Genomic DNA, 21,969 nt, shown 5'->3' on the forward strand with positions numbered 1-21,969 from the left:
GTGCCACAAATGCTGAAGCCCGGACATCCTAGAGCCCACGCTCTGCAGCAAGAGAATCCTGCGCACCACAGCGAGAGTAACCCCTGCTCACCGCAACTAGAGAAAGACCGCGTGCAGCAGTGAAGATCCAACGAGGCCAAAAATTAATTAATTTTAAAAACAAAACAAAACAACACGTGGAATATTCACAAAAATTAAAAAAAAAAAATCTCTGGGGCAAAGGACAAGGCCATGGATAACCTTGGTAGACGCTGCCTGTAAGACCCTCCAAAAGGCCCCCCTCTCTCCCCACAATCTACTGAAAACCAGACACTGGATCCGGACAAAGATGAGATGTTCTTACCTTGTGAGAGGCCATGGGAAAAATTCGGAAGTGTTTCTAACTGGCACCCACATGGCTGGCCCAGTCCTTCCAGCCAGAGCTTGTGCTGCGGGCCAGGCAGCTGGGGAATCGGTCCTCGGGCCCCGCTGGCTCCACTTACCTTAGATGGAAAAGGGCTTCCTGAGACTGAGGGTTTGCTCAGATGCTGGAGAGACGGTCAAAGGAGCTGGGAGAATTCTTCCAGAGGTCTCATAACGTGGAGGGAGGTTGATCTCCCGGAGATGGATTCAAGGGGGTAAAAAAGCCAGGTTCTCCCAAGATCTCCTCCAAGGACTGAGTGATTCTTTTTACTCCAGGAAAAATGGCGTCCCACAGCCCCTTCCCCCAGCTGCTGACAATAATGCCCCACATAGGCTTGGAGGTGGAGGCCCACCAGCTGGCTGAAATTAAGATCAAGCCTCCTCCTTTCCTTAGTGGGACAGGCAGCTGAGGTCCAGAGAGGGTGAGCGACTTTCCTCAGGCAGCACAGTCAGGGAGGGGACCTCCGCCTGGGGCTCCAGACCCAGGGCCGGTGCCTGCCTGGGCCCCCACCTCCAAGTTCACGCCTCCAGAGAGCTCAGGGCTGTGGGCTTGACCCCGGACCTGGTGGACGCTCGGTGTCATCCCCACGCAGCGTCCCGGGCAGGAGCAAAGCGTTGGTTGGAGTTCAGCAGACTAGCGTGGTCATTCCCGGGCCACCCGGCCGCGCAGGCCCCTCCAGCGCCCTCTCACATGGGGAGACGGGCCGCCCGCTGGCTGGTGGTGCCAGGCGCCGGGATGCCACCCCCTGCCCGTGGAACGCCCGCCGCACGCAAGGTGTGCCCAGGCACAGCGTGTGAACAGCCGGGTTGTGGGCAAAGCCCTCCTTGCTGCCTTTCCATCTCACAGGCCACGGTGGCCGCAGCACCCGGCAGCTGTGATGACGCCCCTGCCACCAGCTGAGCCGTGGGTCACATGGAAGTCTGGACACATTGGCTCCGGGCCCCCTCCTCCAACCCCATTATCCTGTATCCAGGCGCTCATTTGTGCACTCATTCCTTCATGAATAGGCTTGCAGGCAGTGTTGAGCTGTGGTTAGAGCACTTCCTATGGGATCCGACAAGCCCAGGAGGTTCAAAGCCCAGCTCTTCCTGGCTGTGTGACATTGGGCGGCTCACTTGGCCTCTCTGAGCTTCCATGCCTCCCTCTGTAGAAGGTGGATAATATCTGTGCCACCCTCAGCTTTGTGCAAACCCAACGCGTAGAAAGTGCTTAGTGCCATGCTTGCTACGCCGTGGGTGCTGAAGAAGGGATGGAAACAGGCCCTCGTAATGGGATCTAAACCCTGAGGAGGGCGCAGGTGGGAGATTGGGGAGCGCAGGGGTTACCCACATGGGCCACACGCTCAAGCAGCTTTTTCTCATCTGAGTCTCACAACAGGGCAGGACCTGTGGTTTCACAGGTGAAGCACGGAGGCTCCGAGAGGGGGCAGCTCAAGGTCACGCAGCCTGCAGGAGGAATTTGAAGGCTGGGATTCGAACCCCAGTCTTTTGGGGATGCAGATACCTTCTGCCCTTCCCCCACGGTGCCTGAAGGAGTTTCTGGCCAGTCTAAGCATTTGGTTTGTTTTATAGATGGAAACACAGCAGACAGGGGAGGGGAGATGTTCCTGGTCACCTGGCAATGAATCCCACTGGGCCCCGCTCCCCTTTCCAACCCCTTAGAAATAGCCCCGGCGCCTGCCCTAGATGCACCTGAGACCCTGGGCTCCCCAGCCCGTGCTGCCAGCCACGTCTCCAGCCGTGCCCGCCAGACAATGTCCAAGCCCTGGCTGAGGTCACCACACCCCAGAGGGAGAAGGGGAACAGCTGCGGCATGACCCCTGGCTCCCACTGGGCGCCAAACCCCTGCAGAGGGGCACACGGGGTGGGGCTGCCTTTTCACCACCCAAAGGGCCACAGCAGCCTGTCTGTCTCTGGCCACGTCCATCACCCCCTCCCCAGAGTTCACGGCACTTCCCCGGCTGCTGGCAGTGCTCTGATTTCACCAACCCTTCTAGGTCCCTCTTTTCTTCCCCCACCCCCGCCAAGAGAAAACAGATGTGTAGTCTCTAAAGTTCCAAGCATCTTAGAATCACTGATCTTACGATGCTGAATCTTCTGAACCTAGACCTGGAAACAAGAGGTGACTCCCAGAACAGCCAGACATTTAGAGACAGAGGTTTCCCTCTTTTCTCTTCATGGGGCACTGTACTTCACAATGTACAGCTAACAAAAGCTCAAATTCATTGAGCACTTGCAGAGGGCCTGTTCTAAGCACTTTAAGGGAATAAACTCAACTCCTACCAACCCTCTGAGGTCCCGTTTCACAGACAAGGAAACAGGCCCAGAGAGGTGAAGTGACTTGCCCAAGGTCACACAGCTGGGAGTTGGCAGAGTTGAGATTCCAACCCAGCTCATCTGAACCCCCTAGCCACCAGACTACCCTGCCCTACACCTTATAAAGTGCCTTCACATCTATTAACCTCCCAGCTTTCTGGGGAGATAGGGCAAGGGCTGTGGGCCCAGCTTTACAAGTGAGGAACCCACAGTTCAAAAACGTGACATACCCAAGTTACACAGCTAGGAGGACCCTTCATTGGGTCTCCTGGTTCCTTATTTCCACGTCCACTACCTCCCCCTTCCCTCACTGTCCCCGATCCGCCCTGTGCAACCCGAGTCTTTTCCCCCTCCAGCTCCTCCAGCTGAGTCTGGCTCCCCAAACCCTGTGGCCACCCTAGACTGGACCCTCTGGCCTTCTAGGGCACCCTCAGTGTCCCTGCAGGGTTCCAGTGGCTGGTGGGATGCCATGCTGTGCACTGCAAAGGACTTTGGCATCAGGGACCCTGGCAAGAGCGGATTTACGAGCAGGGCTATTTTATACTTTGCAGCTGCCGCTATAAACCCTGCACCCGCCTGGGGAGGGGGAGCAGCTGCGGGGGAACCTCCCAGGCCCTGGAGCCAACGCCAAATCCTTTCTGCTATTTTTGAGCAGCCGGAGGAATCCTGAAATTAAAACCCCTTGAAAAAATGGCAAATCCCAGTCCCACTCCAGACAGATCCTACCCCAAATCAGATGAAGAGCCAGGATAAAGCACAGCAGAGCTGGACACGGCGCAAGACTGCCCACCGGAGTCCCAAATTCTCACCCAGCTCTGGACGAGACCCAGCCCCTGTCTGGTCCTCAGAGGCCCAAGTATAAAATGAGGGGCTGATCTGAGGCTTTCTGTACTTTAGAGGTTCCCTAAAGTCACTTAGCTCAAACATTCTCACTCTTTGCGAGTCTGTGCTCCAACTACTGGCTGTGTGACCTTGGATAAGTTACTTGACCTCTCTGAGTCTCCATTTTTCTCATCTGTAAAATGGGGAGAACTAACAATCATCTCATTAAGAAGGTTGGGAGGAATAACATCAGTAGTTCATAGTTTTATTTGTAACAGCCAAAAGCTGGAAACCACCCAAACATCCATCAACTGGCGAACAGATTTTTCATACATTCATACAAGGGAACACCACTCAGCAATAAAAAAGAGTGAAATATTGATAGATACAACAACAGGAATAAATCTCAAAATATTTATTCTGAGTGAAAGAAGCCAGACCAAAAAAAAAAAAAAAAAGAGTACACACTGTATGGTTCCATTTATACAAAATTCCAGAAAATAAAAATGATTCATAGTGACAGAAAGCAGATCAATAGTTGCCTGGGGACTGGGGTGGGGGATGGAGAGGAGCAGTGAGGATAGATTACAAAGGGTGATGGATATGTCCATCACCTTGATTGTGGTGATGACTTTATACACATATGTCAAAATGACCAAATTGTACACTTGAATATGTGCATTTTACTGCATGTCAACTACACCTCGGTAGGGCTGTAAAAAGTAACACGGGTAAAGCGTCAGACACATGCCTAACAGCCCATTTATAAATGGTGGCTACCCCTGTTATTAATCATTGTGGCTGCATCTGGATGACTCTTTGAGGAAGTTTCATCTCCTTTGCTAGAATATAGCCTCAGATCTGTTTTGCTAACAGTTTCTCCCCAGTACCTGGCACCAGAGAAAGTGCTCATTAGAGAACTGTGGCTGGAAAACAAAAGATCTAGGACCCTGCTCCTTGCTCCTGGGCCACCTCGGAACCCAGAGGGTTAATTAATCCCAACGAAGGAGAACTGGATGATTCCAAGCACTAACGAATGAAAACAAAGACGGGCACTGGGCCGTCACCGTCACCACCCTGGGGGGCAGGGTGGGGTCAGAACAAGGAAGGGGACCCAAGATGAAATGCAGTGGATACAAAATGCACGGTGCCCACCCTACCATCAGTGCAGGGGCTCTACCTTTGGACCACGACGTTCTAAAATGAGGTGGGAGGCTCAGCGCTGAAGAGTCCAGGCTGAGGAGCCAGACCGACCTGAGTTCGAATCCCAGCTGCGCCCGGCTGTGTGATCTCAGGCACGTCACCACACCCCCGAGCCTGTTTTCTCATTTGCAGAATGGGGGTAATGATATTGCTCCTCTCTCTGCAAAGAATGGGGGGAGGATTAAATGTGGTTAAGGATGTGCCGGCACGATGCTGTCCTTCAGCCTTACGCGCACGCGCACACACGGAGCACTTGCTATGACGCGCATGCGCACACACGCGGAGTACTTGCTAAGCGCCGGGCACCGTGCTGAGCGCTGGGGAGACAGTGGTGCACAAACCCCGAGACCGCTCTCCTCGTGGACTCTGCATCTTGGCACTGACAACTGCCCGGCTGCACCCTCAGACACTCTGATCTCGGTCTGGGTGGGGTCCAGGAGTCAAGATTTTTAAAGGCTCCCAGGTAATCCCTCTGTGCAGGTGGAGAGCCCTGCCAGGTGGGGTAGGATCATCCCCTCTTTACACACATGGAAACGGAGGCCCAGAGAGGTGAGGCGACTCACCCAAGGTCACACAGCCGGGAAAGCGTGGAGCTGGCATTGACCCAAGGGGTCTCACCCCAGAGCCCAAACCACTTTGTGCACCCCAGAGGGTTAAAGATGACATGCCCAGCACAGAGCGGCCTGGGAGGTGTGGGTTCTGCCCCTCCTGCTCTCGCCCTGGACGTGACCCCAGCCAGAGGATGCCCGACCTGTCACGTGATCAGAGCAGGGCAGGGCATGGGAAAAGGGGCTCCTCAGAAGCCCCACCCCCATCGCATGTCACCAGAACCTCCGTTCCCGCGGGAGCTGGGGTTCATGTCTCCGGTGGTTTTTCTTGCCCTCCCTCTCCCCCTCGACGGTCGCGGCGGAGGCCTGGTCCCGGGACAGCCTCCCAGGCTGGGGGCAGCTGTGTGGTTTTACAAGCCCTGGGACAGAGGGGGCCTGGTCATGCCCTGGCAGACTCCCGGATCCCTGGGAACACTGGAACCCCTACCCCCCACCCCCACCCTTAAGCCCTGTTCTTTCCCCCTCGCTTGGCCCCAGCCACACACGCCCCCACCATGGTCTCCCTCCGCGGCTCACTCCCCGCCGGTGCCGGCCAGATGTGTGCCCGTAAATGGCCTCTCCTGGGTAACTCCATCACAGATGTGGGAGCTGGGTGGAGGGGCTCTGCTGTCCTCTCCCCAAGGGCTTCCTTCATTCAATCACTCATTTATTCATCAAAAAAGCAGTAGAGCCCAGCGGAGAGAACTCAGACTCCAGAATCAGACTGTGGGGCTACTATCCTGGCTGTGTGACCTGGGTAACTGACTTCCCCTCTCTGGACCTCAGTTTCCCCATCCATGACATGGGGATAATAACTGGGCCCAGCTCGTAGGGTTGCCATGAGTGAATGATGCCCGCTGCTTAGAGCCGTGCCTGGCACATAACAGATGCTCATTAATTGTAAGCAATTATTATCATCCTTGAGCCCAGGAGACTGTGGAAGAGAGGCTGGGTGGGGGGTATCCGGGAAGACTCCCAGGAGGAGGGGACATCTAAGCCAGAAGCTAAAAGATGAAAGTTAGCAAGGCAAGGAGGGGTGGAAGGGTGTCTTAGGCAGAGAGCATAGTAGCTGTAAAAGCTCGGAGGTGAGGGAGAGGTCAATTCCTGCCCTGGGCTCAGACCACCTCCTTAATGCCGCCCCTCCCCACCATTCCCTGGGGACACAGGCTGCGGCTAAGGCCACACACTCCACGTCCTCTGGAGGGCCCACTGGGCACTAACGGGGAGCCAGGCTGCTGCTGATTGGGCGATGCAGCCCTGCCTGCTCCCCAGGGATTACCAATGTCTGCTTCTGTCTTATCTGGGTTTTGCTGTCACAGGGAAGCTTCACGCACTTCCCAGCCACACCCCAGTGCGTAGGACCCTGCAGGAGCTCAGGAACAAGGAGAGGGCCTGTCACACCCGGAGAGGTTGAGTGACTTGGTCCCAGCTACACAGCATCCGGGTGTTCAGTATTTGTATTTCAATTCTCCCTGCGTTCTTGGGCGGGAGCCTGCCTGGGCTGAGAGAACGCGGGCCCTTCCCTACTGAGCAAGACAGTGGCCCTAGTGTGTTATGAAACCCAAACCCCGGCCCCCTCCAGATGGATGTGGGGCTGGCGGCAGAGGAGAGGGGCTGCAGGGGGACGGGCCCCCACCCCCATCGCCCCAGGGATCCAGCACGTGCTTCCAGCCCAGCCGCATCTGGATTCCAGCTGGCAGCTCCGGCGCGGAGGGGGAGCGGTGGCTGCAGGAATTGCCATCAAAGGCAAGGAGGAGCCTGGTGGGTGAGGAGACACAGGCCAGGGCTGCCTCCAACCCCAGGCACACAGGCCAAGGGTGCGGCGAGTGTGGCATTGTCCTTGAGGCCCAGGCCAGGCCTCAGCCATTCTGCAGGGGGAGGGGACACTAGAACCTCAGCCCCGAGCCCCTCAGCTGCCCTGGTTTCCTTGGGGGAAACAGAGAGGTGGGTGGTTCTGCAGACACAGTAAGTAGGAGAGGTACCTGTGGCACCTGCGTCTGTGGCCACAAGCCCAGGCACAAGCTCCTGCCCCTGTTCCGATGGGTCATCCGTCCCTCCCTCCGTTTCCCACACCAATCTGCCCATTCAGCCCCTGGGGCCTGGCCGATGTCCCCCAAGAAAGATGCTCCACCCCCGTGGAACAGCCCAGGGAAAATACCCCACCTCCCAGCAGATTCATTCCTCCCTCCACCCCGAGAAAACCAGCGACGCTCAGGCCAGAATAAAGGTTTATTGTGCTGGTTTGTTATACTCCAGCACCTGGAAAGTTGTGCAGAGGAGGAGGGGTCCGGATGGAGGGATGGGGAAAAGGAACCCCCCCCAGAGCCTCCCCAAATCAGGACGGAGCTCAGGCTCCCTTGTCAAAGACTAAAACATGCTGTGGGCACCGGCTACCAGATGTGTGTGTGCGAAAACTGGGGTGGGGGACCAGGGCCGCCTGCTCCAGCCTGGGTGTCAGAAACCCTCCCCCACCCGCTCAGATTCCCCCAGAGTGGGGTCCCCTCACACACAGCCCCCCAGCTTCTAGGCTGCTTTGGGGATCTGGCAAGAAAGGTTCAATTCATTTGCCCCATCCCTGCAGTGGTAGCGGGATGAGAGGCAGCCTCTCTGAGAGAGCTGAGCCCTCACCACCCCATACCCCTCACCCTGGACCAACCAGAAACTGGGGAGGGGCGCCTTGGGGAACATGTTGAGTGGTAACTTTCAGAATGTTCTCTGCAGGATTTTACTCTGTAGCTGTAAAACAGAAACAGAAGGACTCCACGGTCCAAAGTTTTGGGGGTAAAGGCTAAGCAAAACCAGATTCCATGGGCACCTTTACTGCAGGACTTGTCAGAGCCTTTCAGGGCTCCAAGTGGGGGACACAGAGCAGAGAAGCGGTGTTTCCTCAACTCATCTGTTGGACCTCAAAATCTTTCTTTCGGGGAACCCAGTTTGGGAAATGCTCGTTTAGGGACCTATCGTAATGTGTGCAGGGGCCCCTCACAGAAGCCTCCTGACTAATCTTCTCTGGTACCACTAACGGCTCCAAGCCCAGGCCCCTCTGCATCTCCCATCCGTTCAACCTTTTCCAAAACTCCTAGTTATTCTGTTTTTCTTTCCTACCTTGATGGAAAGCAGCCATGTTTGCACTGTCACAAGAGACCTGAGACAAATGTTTCCCAACAGACGTGGCTGAGATGGGGACACATCCCCAGCCCCATTTCCCCAGAGGAGCTGTGCTTTGGGATGTAGCCCTTGGGGCTGCAGGGATAAGTGTTCTCGAAGTCAGTGAGATTCCTGAGGGTGGAACAGAGACCAGCACCTCTGCCCGCTGTAGTAGGATCAGACACGCCAGGATTTGCAGTGGGGAGTGGCCAAGGAGGGGGTGTCAGGGCGCAGTAAGGGCCGAGGGCCTTTCTGTGCCCAAGGAGGTGACCGCCAGGAGTCCAACAGCCAGGGCCAGCAGCCCTAGAGGCCTGTTAAATGCCAGGGGGGACACTGCCGCAAGCACAAGGGTTTTCGGGGGGACCATCTGGGCCGCCGGCCTCTTGGGCTAATGAGGGAGCCGCCTCTGGCTCCCCTTGACCTTCAGCAGCTGCCAGAGCCCCGTTCACCTCCTCTGAGCAGGGCTCCTCCGGTGGCACCTCTGGTTTCTCTGCTGGGACCTCACATCCCTGAGCTTCCTGGTCCACCTCCCGGCTGCCTTTCTCCTCTTCCTCTGACTTGCCCTCCATCATCCTGGCTCCTTCTCCACCGCCTGGGGCGGCCCTGGCAGGAGACTTGAGGTTCTGGGTGGCGGCGAGGATGTCAGCCTGCAGCTGCTGGGAGGAATCCAGGGCCTCCTCGGGCCGGCCGTCAGGGGCCCGGTCGGGGACCTCGCTGAAGGTTCGGGGGCCCCCGGCCCGGTCACTCTGGTCCACGTACTTCTTCTTGGGGAAAGACGAGGGGTAGTAGGCAGAGGCCTTGTGCTTCTGGCGGGTGATGAGGGCAGCACAGACAATGAACATCAGCAGGAACACCAGGGAGCCCACCACCGCGATGAGCATCACGTACTGGCGGAAGAAATCCACGATGCCATCCAGGAAGTTGGTGGGGGGCTTGGGGCCCGCCAGGGGCGTGGGCTGGGGCCCCACTGATGTGAGGCTGAGGGCCGGGGTCCGGGGCGGCGGGAGGCTCGGGGAGGAGGCCGACGCGCCCTCGGCCTCCCCGCTGCCCCCCGTGTCCTCCAGGAAGGACACGGAGTAGGACGCCGTGGGCAGGACCCGCAGGAGCAGCAGCAGAGACACGGTGAGGCTGGGGGCCACCGTGCAAACCATGTTGCCAGGACCTGTGGGGAAGCGAGGCAGGAGAGACGTCAGGCTGGGACCCCAGGGTCTCAGGGGACCCCGAGGAGGTGCAGGGGACACAGATTCTAGCAAGTGGCTTCCCTTTCCTGGGCCTGAGCCTCCCCACCGTACAATGGACCCCATCCCAGGGTTCACACCTGTCCCCCCGACTTCACGCTGAGCTTTTGGAGGGCAAGAGCCAAATCTTATCTATCTCAGCAACCTCAGGGTTTTGCATCATATCTGGTATACAGCAAGTGCTCAATAAATGCATCTTGATGGACTTGGCTGAGTGAGTAATAAGAACTTACTCTTTCATTGCTTGCCATGTGCCAGGCACTATTTTACATTTCTTACATGGAATGTCTCATTGAATCCTGAGAACTGCCCAACAGGGGAGGTACTACATTCTCCCCATTTTCCAGATGAGGAAACTGAGGCTCAGAGGGATTAAGTGCCTTGCTAAGGAAGAGCTGGGGTTTGGATGCAGGCATCGAGGGAAGAGAAGATGGTAGGGCTCAGTAACTTAGAGAGCTGACCCCCTCCTCCGGGAAGCCCTCCCCACTGCCCCCAGGCCCTCTGTGGTCCCATCTCCAGGAGATGCATAGGTTTTGAAGAATCCAGATCCTGAGCTCAGCAGAGGCCTCTGTGAGCATGTGCCCCATGGCTAACCCCCACTTCAAGTCTCAAAGCAGGGCCTGGCAGCCCTGAGGGAACCCTTGTGCCTGAAGCAAAGCTGGAGTCTGAGTCCTATGGCCACCACCAAATGGGATCAATATGGACCCCACACCTCCCTCCCCCCGCTGGAAGGCTGCTCCCGACGTGAACCCCCAGACCCTCCCTGGCCCAGACAGCCTGGCTGACTAATAAATTCCTCATGGCCTAGCTTTACAGAGGAGCCCAGCTTCTAAAGCAGTAACTCTCCCAGCTTGCGTGAGTTGGTCTGGCCCCTCAGACAAACCTGGAGACCTCTTCCTGTGCCCCCAGGCCACCCCCTGAGAGCCCTGGCCCAGCCCGCAGAGGGTCCAGGACCCTGACACTGGATGGGGCTACCAGTGCCAAGATGCACGATCTCCTGAGTGAGGTGCCCTCTCCAGGGGATGGAGATGGGGAGACAGAGGCCCAGAGAAGACAAAGCGCAGGCCCCAGGCCACACAGCGAGTTCCTGGGCTGGAAGAGGCAGTCAGGTACCCAACCCCTTGACGGTGGGTCCCGTTGAGAGCCCAGGCCTCAGGCCCTGCTCCGTAAAGCAGGTGACAGTACCAGTTCACGGTGACTTGGGGATTCAGGAAATGATGTAGGAAGGACACGGGGTCATTGAGTGGCTTGTTCCAAGTGACCTGGGGCCTCCTGACGGGACATGAATTTGGACAACGTGGCTCAGATGGCAAAACACGAAAGATAACTCCCGGGACGTCAAAAGAGGCAACACTCGTCCAGGGCTTCATTTTAAATGAGTTGGTCACCGTGTCCTCTCATCACGGGTTACTCATCTGAGCCCCTTTTGTGGGTGCGATTCCAAAGAAGCCCTGGGCACTAACATTGTCTCCATTTTTCAGATGAGGAAATGGAGGTGCAGAGACAGGCAGTGACCCATCCAAGGGTACACAGATGCTAAGTGTCAGAGCTGGGCTTTGAACCTTCTTCTTTGTGACTCTGAGAATACACACACACACACACACACACACACACACACACACACACACACGCACGCGCGCGCACGCACTCATGTGCCCAAGACTGGCCCAGGAATGGGCTCACACACCCTGGCTGACATCACTTGTCAGCTGGAACCAGGATTCGAGATGTTCCTTTAACTTCAGGAGTCTTCCTGGGCTCCCCCATCCCTGGCACTTGTTTAGCAAAGGTTTCCACAAACAGCTTTGATCTTTGGGGTTTTTGTCTCTGGCCAGTCACCTCCCTGCCTTCCGCCTCGAGTCAAGCCGGGAGAGACCCTTCATGGTGGCAGCTGAAATTTCTCACGATAGACCGCACAACTCTAGCCAGCGGTGCCTGAAGACCAGCGTCCTCTCCTGCGGGGATGGCTGTGACGGTTCTGCACTGAAGCTCTGCAGGCAGCAGAGTGATGAGGCCGGGGACACCAGGACTAGAATCCTGGCTCCAGCTCAGCTGCCTGGCCCCTCTGGGCCTCGCTTTGCACATCTGTAAACCGGGGAGGGGGGGCAGGGTGAGGAGGTGAGCACAGGGCCCACCTCGCTGAGCTGTGAGGACCGGACGAGATCACGTTCCGAAAGTGCCTGGCGCAGAACAGCTGCTCCCCGAGGGACGGGGAAACTCAGAAGCCACCGAATTTCTACTCCAGCAGAGATCCAACATTTTCCCACCTCAAGTCGACAAATGACGATTATCTCTGCCTGATGTGTGAACGTGATCATTTTACACCCCTCCCACCCCATTCTCCAGGAAAGATCAACTTTTTTTACCTCATTTAGTGAAATCTCAGCTGCGGCCAAGGAGGAATCCAGAAACACACATACACACACACACCCCCACGCACGCACACATGCATGCACGCGCGCGCGCACACACACACACACACACACGCAGCAGTGAGTCGGACAGAGGAGAGTGCTCCTTTCCCCCGGAGCCTTGGGGCATGGGCAGAGGATAAGGAAAGAGGCCACAGAAACTACCTCTGGCTCTTAAAGCCTGAGACTCCCACTCTCAGAGTCGCTCACACCCCCTGCAACCCTCACCCCACCCCCGGGCTCCCTGGGAAAGGAGCAGGCAAAGTGCGGGGAGCCGGCCGGCCCTCACAGGAGATGGTTGTGGGACCCTGCTTGCTGAGCCCTCTGAGCCGCTGTGGGCCTCAGTTTCCCATCTGCAGAATGGGCACCCAGGCCTGGGCCGCTCTGAACCGATCATTCTGCCCGTCAGCTGCCCCCACCTCCTCCCTGGTCCTCATGTTTTCCGGGACACAGACACTCACACACCGTGAGAAGGTGGGGTCAGGCCAACCCCTCTTGTTTTACCCAAGAGGAAACCCAGGCCCAACACTGGGAAAGGCCTGCCCAGGGTGGCACAACCAGTCAGGGCAAAACCTGACCGGAGAGGCGGCTCTGAATACCCAGGAGGAGGTCATTTCCCAGCCGTGTGTCCTGGGGCCAGGCAGGGCACCTCTCTGAGCCTCGGTTTCCACATCTGTACAATGGGGATAAGGCCGCCTCCCTGGACTATTGTTAGGACAAGAAACAGCCCGGCTGGCAAGGCAAGGCGTAGATGTCAATTAGCAGCACCGCAGCCCGTGATCGTCCAGGACGCCTAGACGGGAGCCGGGCCTCTCCTCCTTGGAACCCAGCTCACTCCGTTTATTGTTTTCAAGTGCGATGGCCCCACTAGAGGTCAGGAATACGCACATGAGGTGAATCCATTCCTAAGGCCAAGGCACCCCAAGACCTGGGGCTGAGGGGCCAGAGTGGCCGCCCCGCCCCCACTCAGAGACTGGTGGCCGGAGGGGGGAGGGGCGGCCCACAAAAACCTGGTTTCAATTAGTGGCATGGTGGGGAGGGGTTCTGGCTGAAGCTCTGAACCCCCTGTTCCGGGGCAGCCGAGGACAGGGACCTGGGCCCCTTGGAGGGGAGGCCTGGAGAGGACCGGGGGTCCTGAACACACACACACACACACACACACACACACACAGCAGCAGCAGCACGGACACACAACATCTCGACACCCCAGACTGCTTCAAGGCCCACCAGCACAGATACACAGAGAACACACACAGACACACAACAGGCTGGCTCTCTGACACCACATGCACACACGCACCCCCTGACCCGCTATGGAGCCCCACGGACGGGACCAGCCCCGTCCACGCCACCCTCCTGCGGACCCTAGGAGCTTTCACCCCGGCGCCCACTTTCCAAGAACAATACATCCCCTACCGCAAGGCCCCAACTGTACACACACAACTGCACACACACAACTGCACAGGCACAACACTCTGGCCAACCTGGCACCACACTCAGACACATCCAAGGTGCACACACATCCGACCACCCGCCCCTTAGCACAGATCACACACACGTAGGCAGCATCCGACACACTCTCAAAGCTCACACATACTTAGAGAAGCTCCCCCCAAAGCACTCACACTGGCCCCCGAAACTCCAAGACACCCCAGGCTTCCCGGAGAGAGGAGGGGCCCCCAGGACTCACCAGTTCCTCCGCACACAGGGTGTCCCGCCAGGTGGAGCGGAGCGAGTCCGTGGCAGTGCCCGGTGGCCGCTGCTCTCGGCTGCAGCCCGCCTCCCCCTCCCTCCCGCCTCCTCCCTCCTCCCTCCCTCCCCTCAGCGGGGCCAGCTTGATCTCATTAAGTGGGTTTGGGGTGGGGACGGGGGAGGGGCGGGGCCCAACTCGGCCACACACAATCCCCCCTCTCTCACACCCGCAGGCGCCCCCTCCACGCCCCGGAGGACGCCAGATGGGGCATTTCCTCCCTGACTGCGCGTCCCCAGGGCAGGCGGAGGCCGACGGACACGCAGACAGGGCCATCCTGCAGTGGGCCCCCAGCCCAGCGAACTGGGGTCCTGCCCCCTCCTCCGAAGGGGACGAGGTCAGGGAGGTCCTGAGGCCCCTAGAAGTGAGGAGGAAAATTCCCCACACTTAGCTCCAGCTGTGACTCAGGTTTTCCGAGGCTGAGGCTCGGGGCACAGAGTGGGAGCTGGGCTGCGTTTAAGTGATGCATGGAGGGTCAGGCCTGAGGCAGGGAGCGAGTTCTAGCACCCGCTGTCTGGCCTTGGTCAGGCCCTTTCCATCTCCCGGCCTCCATTTCCCCATTTGCACGGCTGGGTGGGAAGCTTCTCTGGGGTTCCCCTGGCTCTGACATCCTGAGATCCGTGACCTTGTGGTACCCCAAATGGAATGGCCAGAGCAGGAGTCGTGGCCCCATTTCACAGATGGGGAAAGTGAGGCAGGGTGAATTCAAGAGGCTCACCCAGAGAACCGGGCCCTCTGGCTGACCTGAGGAAACCAGTGGGTTGGTAGTCCTTTGCATTCATTCATTCCTGCAGTCTCATTCATTCATCCATCCATCAAATGGTTAATGAACACCTACAGTGCACCAAGCCCTGTGCTATGCAGGTTTCAAAGGTGAGTCAGACACAGTCCAGGCTGCAAGACGCTCACAGACTTCCAAGGGAAAGCGCACAATATGGGGGCTTCCCTGGCAGTCCAGTGGTTAGGACTCCATGCTCTCACTGCTGGGGCCACAACTTTGATCCCTGGACTGGGAACTAAGATCCCACATGCCACGCAGCATGGCCAAAAAAAGAGAAAAAAGAGAAAGAAAAAGAAAAAAAGCACACATATGTACTTTTTATTTTATAAAACAGAAATGGGTCTGTGGCAGGAGAGAGGCCAAGTGCTGGGGGAACCCCTGGACGGAGAGAGATCCCCTGAGAGAAAGCCAAAAGGAAGTCGTCCTAGAGGATGTAGCTGTGACTGAGCAGAGTCCCAGCAAGAGGAGACCCAAGAAGGGCATCCCCGAAGGAAGGAGCACTGTGGTTGAAGGCAGGTGGCTGAGAATGCCACGCGCGGACAAGGGGCTGTCATTAAATTGGGCCGGACCACGAAGTGGACGATGGAGAGGAGCAGATGATGAGGGCGGGAGAAGTCACTGGAGCCAGGCTAAAGTCTCAGGATGGCATCCAACCAGGGCAATAGGGAGTCAGTGACGGTTTGGAGCAGGGGGAGTGCATGAAGAAACAGATCATGCCTAACCCTTTAGGAACCACGGCCCCGGGCTGTAGCTCTTCTCTTTGATGGTCCCAGCAGCCCTGACTCACTTCCCCAAAGAGGGGGCAACTGTTTGGACAATAAAACCTGAGAATTTCCCATCTTCTCTTGAGATCACTCCAAATCTTGCATCCTAAAGGAATGGGGAACCGTCCACCAATGGACACACACACACACACACACACACACACACACAGGCACTCAGGTGCACATATGCCCCCTGGGGCAAGTGGCTGCCCATAGACATGTTATAACAGCTGAACCCACTTTAGGATGGCCAGGGGGTGTCCCAGCCCCATCTGCCTTGCCTTAGACCAGACAGCAGGTGAGCAGAAGTGGCCAGATCTGCCCCAGCGCCCCACCGCCAGGGGAGCCCCTGCCCCAATAGCCCAAGGGCTGCCGGGAATCAGACCCCAAGAGATCAAGGGACAGAGGCACTACCAACCCGAACAGGGCCTGCTTCCAGCATGGATGGCCCAGAGGCCCCAGCCTAATTCACCGTCCCATTCTGTGTTCCTCCTCTGGGGCCAGAGACGCCCCAGACCAGAGACAGACCCAAGTTCAAGGTCTGCCTTCACCAGGTCTTGCCCCATGTGGAGCCTCTTTCAACATCTGTAAAATGAGGATAGAGAATTTCTCCTGTTCACAAGGCTACTGGGAAAATCAGGAGTCAGAGGGTATAAACGTGCCTGGACAATATAAAAGCATTGGCCAGATGCCGAGTGTATGAGTTTCCTACAGCTGCTGTAACAAATTATCACAAACTTGGTGACTTAAATCCACACGCCATTATTATCTTAGCGTTCTGGCAGCTGGAAGTCAGAAATGGGTCTCACTAGGCTGAAATCAAGTTGTCGTGGGCTGTGTTTATCCCGGAGTCTTCAAGGGGAAGAATCTGAAAAAGCTTTGCCTTTTCAAGCTTCTAGAATCTGCCCGCCTTCCTCGGCTCACAGGCCTCTTCCTCCATCTTCAGAGTCTGCTGCAGGGGGGGCTGAGTCCTCACGTTGCCGTCTCTCTTGTTCTCTCCTCCAATCCCTCTTCCAGTTTTCAGGTCCCTCGTGATGATACTGGGCCCACCCAGATAATCTGGGATCAGCTCGCCACCTAAGAGCCTTAACTTAGTCACCCCTGCAAATCCCTCTCACCAGGTAAGGTGATGTACTCATGTGCACAGTTTCCAGGGATTGGGATGTGGACATCTTTGGGGGAGGGGCAGTATTCTGTCTCTCACAGCATGGTTGCCTATCGCTACTTGTTGCCTGCAGAGCTGGCTGGAATCCTGCACCCTCCAAAGCACTGGGTTTTCCTCTCTTCATAAAGCCTATCATTGTGCCTCAAACACAGTGGGTTCCAGAAGGCCTTGGGGAGAGAGACGTGCGTGGGGACCAGGAACTTTGCTTGTTTTGCGCACTGCCGTATCCAGCATCTAAGATAGTGCCTGAAACACAGTAGGTGCTCAATAAATGCTTGTGTCCATGTCAATGACCCCTCTGCCCTCCTCTCTCACATTCCCAGGCTCCAGCCACTCCTCATCCATCCTGAGGGGCTCACGGTCCACACTCTCCAGCTCCGGGACCTATTGTGGGGCCCAGGCGATCCCCACGGCCCACAGTGCCACGGCTCCAAGACAGGGCAGGCCTGTGGCATGGAGGGGGCCGGGCCGCTCGCTTGCAACCTGCAATTTCGGAGGCAGAGAGCAGTGGGTCCTCTGCCCAGCCTCGAAGCCATCAGAGACCCCACCCTGTGCCCATCGTGCAATTAGCAGCCGTGACCCCCGCCCTGCTGGACAGCGAGGGCCAAGGAAGCAGGGAGGGGGAGAGAAAACCTCACCCTGACTTGAGTCTCTGCCAGAGTCCTCCCCGGCTTGGGCCCAGGGCGGGCCGCCTGGCCCACCGCAGCCCCCAGCTCCAGCCTCTCATGGGCTCAGAGCCGCTTCTAATTACACAGCCCCCGAGACCACTGGGGCCTGCCCTCTGGGCAAAAATATCCCGAGCGTTTCATGTGGCTGGAGAGGCCTGGGCTGTGGCCCCATCGCAGCACAGGGTTGGCCTTCAGAGGAACACCCGTGGAGCAGAGGCCTCCGGTCGGGGGCTCCAAGGAGGCTGGGTGGCCAGGGCCTGGGTGTGCCGTGAAACCTCCCCGGGCCTCAGTTTCCCCATCTGTAAACTAGAGATGTTGGCTTATTCCCCAGCTGTTTACTAAGTGTCTCCTTGTGCTAGGAACTGTTCCGGGCCAGGAGAGAGCTGTGAATGTTCGCTCTGGCTGTGCCCTCCGCCTGAAGCGCTGTCCTCCACGCACCCCCTTGTCTGACCCACCTGCACATCTTGTAGCTCAATCATCACCGCCTCCAGGAAGCCCTCCCAGAACCCCAGCCTCTGGAGAGGGAGACCAGCAGCCTCTTCTACCCTCCTGCACCCCCAGTTCCCTGCCCAGAGTATACTGGCCTGTAAGGGCCTGTTTCCATGCGTCTCTAGACTGTCAGCTTCTCGGGTCTAGAACAAGGGCATTTTCTGTCACTGGAGCCCCAGCACCAGTGCCTGGAACACATGGGTGCTCAGTAAATGCCCCTCCACTGGCTGAATGACTCTAGTCCAAGCTGCCCATGTTACAGATGTGGAAACTGAGGCCCAGGGAGGGGATTCACTGACATAATTTTGCTCTGCCTCAGGGAGGTCCTATCAGAGGAGAGAGTTGAAAAGCAAGTCAACTGGCAATTCAGAAAGACAACCTAACACCATGAAATGCTATCAAGGAGATAAAAAGTCTGAGGAGACAGGAAGTAGCTTGGAAAGGGGCAGGGTCTGGTGTCTGGGCAGCTATTTTAGCAGTTGTGGTCAGTGCTGGCCTCCTGGAAGAGGTGTCAGCATTGACAGCTATAGGATAAGAGGAACCAGGCACTCAACAAGCAGGAGGAACAGCTTCCCAGGCCAAGGAAACAAACAGCAAGTGCAAAGGCCCTGTGGTAGAAAAGGGCTTGGCCTGAGGCCTCTTCCAGGGAAACCAGATGGGATGCTGATCGGTTCTCACCAAGGAGTCGTTCAAGTGTGGAAACTGAGAGACCTGCCTTCTTCACTCCTGGCTCTGCCCCTCGGGCACTATGTGACCTGAGCCTCAGTTTCCCTTCCTGCACCTGGAAGGGTCAGCAGAGGCTCCTCCAAGCTCTCTCACTCTGTGATTCTAAGTGAATTTTCCACTTGTTTGCCCACCCCAGCAAACAACCCACCACCATGGGGGGAGAAAAATATCACTGCCACTTTGAAAAACAGTGCAGTGGGTTTTATCAAGTTAACTATACACTTCCCAGATGACCCAGCAAGCTCTTCTCTCAGTATTTCCCCAAAAGAAATGAAAAAACACATTCACACATAGACAAAAATGTCCAGAGTCGCTTTATCCATAACAGCAAAAAAAAAAAAAAAAAAAAATCCTGGCAACTACCCAAATGTCCACCAACAGCAGGATGGATGAACAGACTGTGGTCCACGCAATGGACACTTTCCCCCAATGGAAGCAAAAGATGGGAAGCGGACAATTTGGACGAATCTCATAGACACACTGAGCAAAAGAAATGAACCCAGGGGCTTCCATGATGGCGCAGTGTTTAAGAATCTGCCTGCCAACACAGGGGTCACGGGTTTGATCCCTGGTGTAGGAAGATCCCACATGCCGCGGGAGCAACTAAGCCCATGCACCACAACTACTGAGCCTGCGCTCTAGAGCCGTGAGCCACAACTATTGAGCCCATATGCCACAACTACTGAAGCCTGCGTGCCTAGAGCCCATGCTCCACAACAAGAGAAGCCATGGCTATGAGAAGCCACTGCAATGAGAAGCCCACGCACCACAACGAAGAGTAGCCCCCGCTTGCCACAGCTAGAGAAAGCCCACGCACAGCAACAAAGACCCAACACAGCCAAAAAAAAATAAATGTCAATAAAATAAACTAAATTAAAAAAAGAAAAGAAATGGACTCGAACACAGACTGGGTGATTCCATTTACAGGAAGTTCTAGAACAAAGGTAAAACTAAACTATGGGGACAGAAGTCAGAAAAGCAGTTACCCTTGGGGGCGGGTATTGACTGGAAAGAGACACAAAGGAAACTTCTGGGGCTGGAGACGTACAATATCTGGCGGTTATGTGGGCGAGTGCATGTGGAAAAATCAAGCTGCACACTTCAGATGGTTGTGCTTTACGTAGGTTATGACTCAAAGTTGTCTTTAAAAATTAAGAACCCTGCATCCCTCTCTTTTTTTGGATGGGGGAGGGTGGGGGGCACCAGAACCAGTAGAATCCCTGGCTTCCTGTGGCCATGGTGGCCTGGCCAGCTGCACGCTGCCTTGTAAACATTTACATTCCCCAGGGCCCAGTGCAAGGAGCAGTTCCGTACACCCCACGTAGGAGCCACCTTGGAGGGCAGGAATGTAAACACGCACCCTCGGCTGCAGACCTGGGCCTGCTCTCCTGCTCTTCAGCTCTGCCAGCTGCCCAGGGGGTGCCCTTGGGCGGGCCACTCTCCAGGTACCCCCACTGCCCCACCCCACCCTCCATTACCAGAAGGAATTGAGATGATGCTTCCGAACTGCCTGTGCAGCACTGTTGGAAACGAGGAGGTGGGGGTGCTGCCTGTCTTTGAGCAGGGGTGGAGGGGGGGGAGTAGGGAGGGCTTGGAGCTGGACGTCAGGGCCCCTAAGTCACCCAAACACTCAGTATATCATTTCGCGTGTCTACTGCTCTCTGTCCCCTCATTTTACACTAAGACCGCCTGTCCCGTCTTCCCTCTCTCTCCCATCTTTCCTCTTCTCCCCTCCCTCCTTCCTTTCTTCTTTCCTATCCTTCCCTTCCCCTTCTTCCTTCTCTCTCTCTCTCTCTCCCTCTCTCTCGACAAATCCTTACTGAGCACATACGATGGGCCCGATACTTTCCAAGCACTGGGGCTACAGCAGAGAACAACACAGGTGAAAATCCCTGTCTTCAGGGAGCTTACATTCTAGTGCGACCAGAAGATGATTAAAAGGATAACTTGGTAATTATATATGGTATGGCAGATGGTGGTAAGGGGTACGGAGAAAAATAAGGCAGGGAAAGGGTGACATTCAAGCAAAGACCTGAAGGATGTGAGAGAATGAGTCAGGGAGATGATCAGAGGAAGAGCAGTCCAGGCAGAGGGAAGAGAGAGTGCAAAGGTCCTGAGGTGGGGGGGCCTGGCATTTTCAAGGTGTGGAAAAGAAAAGTGTCTGGTGAAGCTGGAGCAGAGCGAGTGGGGGGTGCGGTGGGAGAAAGTGAGGTTGGAGGGCACCAGGGCCAGATCGGGCCTCTGCGGGCATTTGCAGGGGCTTTGGTCCTCCTCCCCTGCATCAGGCCCCTCTCCTCTTTATCCCCGATGCCCCCCCCAACACACACGTATCCTTTCTCTTGAGGACCCTCACCAAGAGAGGGCTCTGGGTCCCACCTCTGGGGGAGGGGAAAGGACTCCACATAAGGCCCCCCTGAAACCCATGCAGATTGCCAGCTCTCCCCTGGCCGCTGGCTTCTGACTCAGCTGGGACCCTGGGCTCCCAGGGCTCCCTGGCAGCTGCCATGGGTCAGCCTGCTGCACCTGAGCCCGGGCACAGCCTCACAGAGAGGGTCTTCCACAACCCCGTGATCCATCCACCAGGAGGGAAAGGGCCACGTGGCAATGACAGCAAGGAGGCAACACTCACCCAGGGTGAGCCCAGACCACCTGCCCTTCAGGGACCTCTGGGTTCTGCAGCTTCGGAGCTGGGTGACCTTGGGCTAAGTCACCCCACCACTCTGGGCCTCAGTTTCCTCATCTGTAAAACAGGGGTGATAGTAACACTCACCTCCCTAGGTTATTGTGAGGATGCAATGAGCCTTGGTACCTGGCACTAAATACATACGCTAATAATAATAACAGAAACACAAGTGGCAACTGGGACTGGGAATCTTTCTCATAGCGTCTGGACAGTGGTGAATACAGAGGCCCGGCATACAGCAGGCGCTTCATAAGGCTCCTGGATGGGAAAGGGCAGAGCAATTACCCACCCCGGCCCCCATCCGCCAGCAGGTCAGCCAACGAGGGGGCCTCCATCCTTGGAGAGGGTGAGCCCACGGGCCCAGGCTCGCTCCCGCTTGCACCCACCCTGCCACCGGTGTAGCTGCTTGATCTCTCCTGGGTAGAGTCCGACCTCCCCGGGGGCGCACGCAGGCCCTGGCCGGGGGGGGAAGGGCCTCGACAGCTGGAAACATCTGGTTTGAATTGTCGGTTGGAAGCACCAACCAGGCAGCCAAAGAATTTGTGAGCTAATTTTAGGCCAAGAGACTGTGAGCTCAGCAGGGCGGGGGCCTGCTCCCCAAACCACAGGGGCTGGGGGGACAGGCTTGGGGGGTCGTGAAGACCCCACAGTGCCCTTCAGAGGGTCTGCGACTGCCTCATAGCCAGGGACTATCCCTCCAGGATGGGCCCTAGCTGGGCACCTGCAGTGTGCCAGCCATGTCACAGCCGTACAAACAGCAAGGACTTTTCTCCCCATTTCACAGGTGTGGAAGCTGAGGCTCCCAGTCGTTCGAGTT

General features: G+C 56.7%; 1 protein-coding gene across 1 annotated transcript; it reads right to left on the reverse strand.

Annotated features, from left to right (window-relative positions):
* Positions 1–7,540: 7,540 nt before the first annotated feature.
* On the reverse strand, positions 7,541–13,935 carry TMEM119 (transmembrane protein 119). The gene is made up of 2 exons (XM_057747269.1): positions 13,817–13,935; positions 7,541–9,639 (listed from the first exon to the last, which is right to left on the reverse strand). The coding sequence occupies exon 2, from the start codon at positions 9,626–9,628 to the stop codon at positions 8,792–8,794; it is 837 nt and encodes a 278-aa protein (XP_057603252.1). The 5' UTR covers positions 9,629–9,639; positions 13,817–13,935; the 3' UTR covers positions 7,541–8,791.
* Positions 13,936–21,969: the final 8,034 nt, after the last annotated feature.

The sequence above is a fragment of the Hippopotamus amphibius genome, chromosome 8 (assembly GCF_030028045.1).
Source record: "Hippopotamus amphibius kiboko isolate mHipAmp2 chromosome 8, mHipAmp2.hap2, whole genome shotgun sequence".
In the NCBI taxonomy this organism is placed as follows: Eukaryota; Metazoa; Chordata; class Mammalia; order Artiodactyla; family Hippopotamidae; genus Hippopotamus; species Hippopotamus amphibius.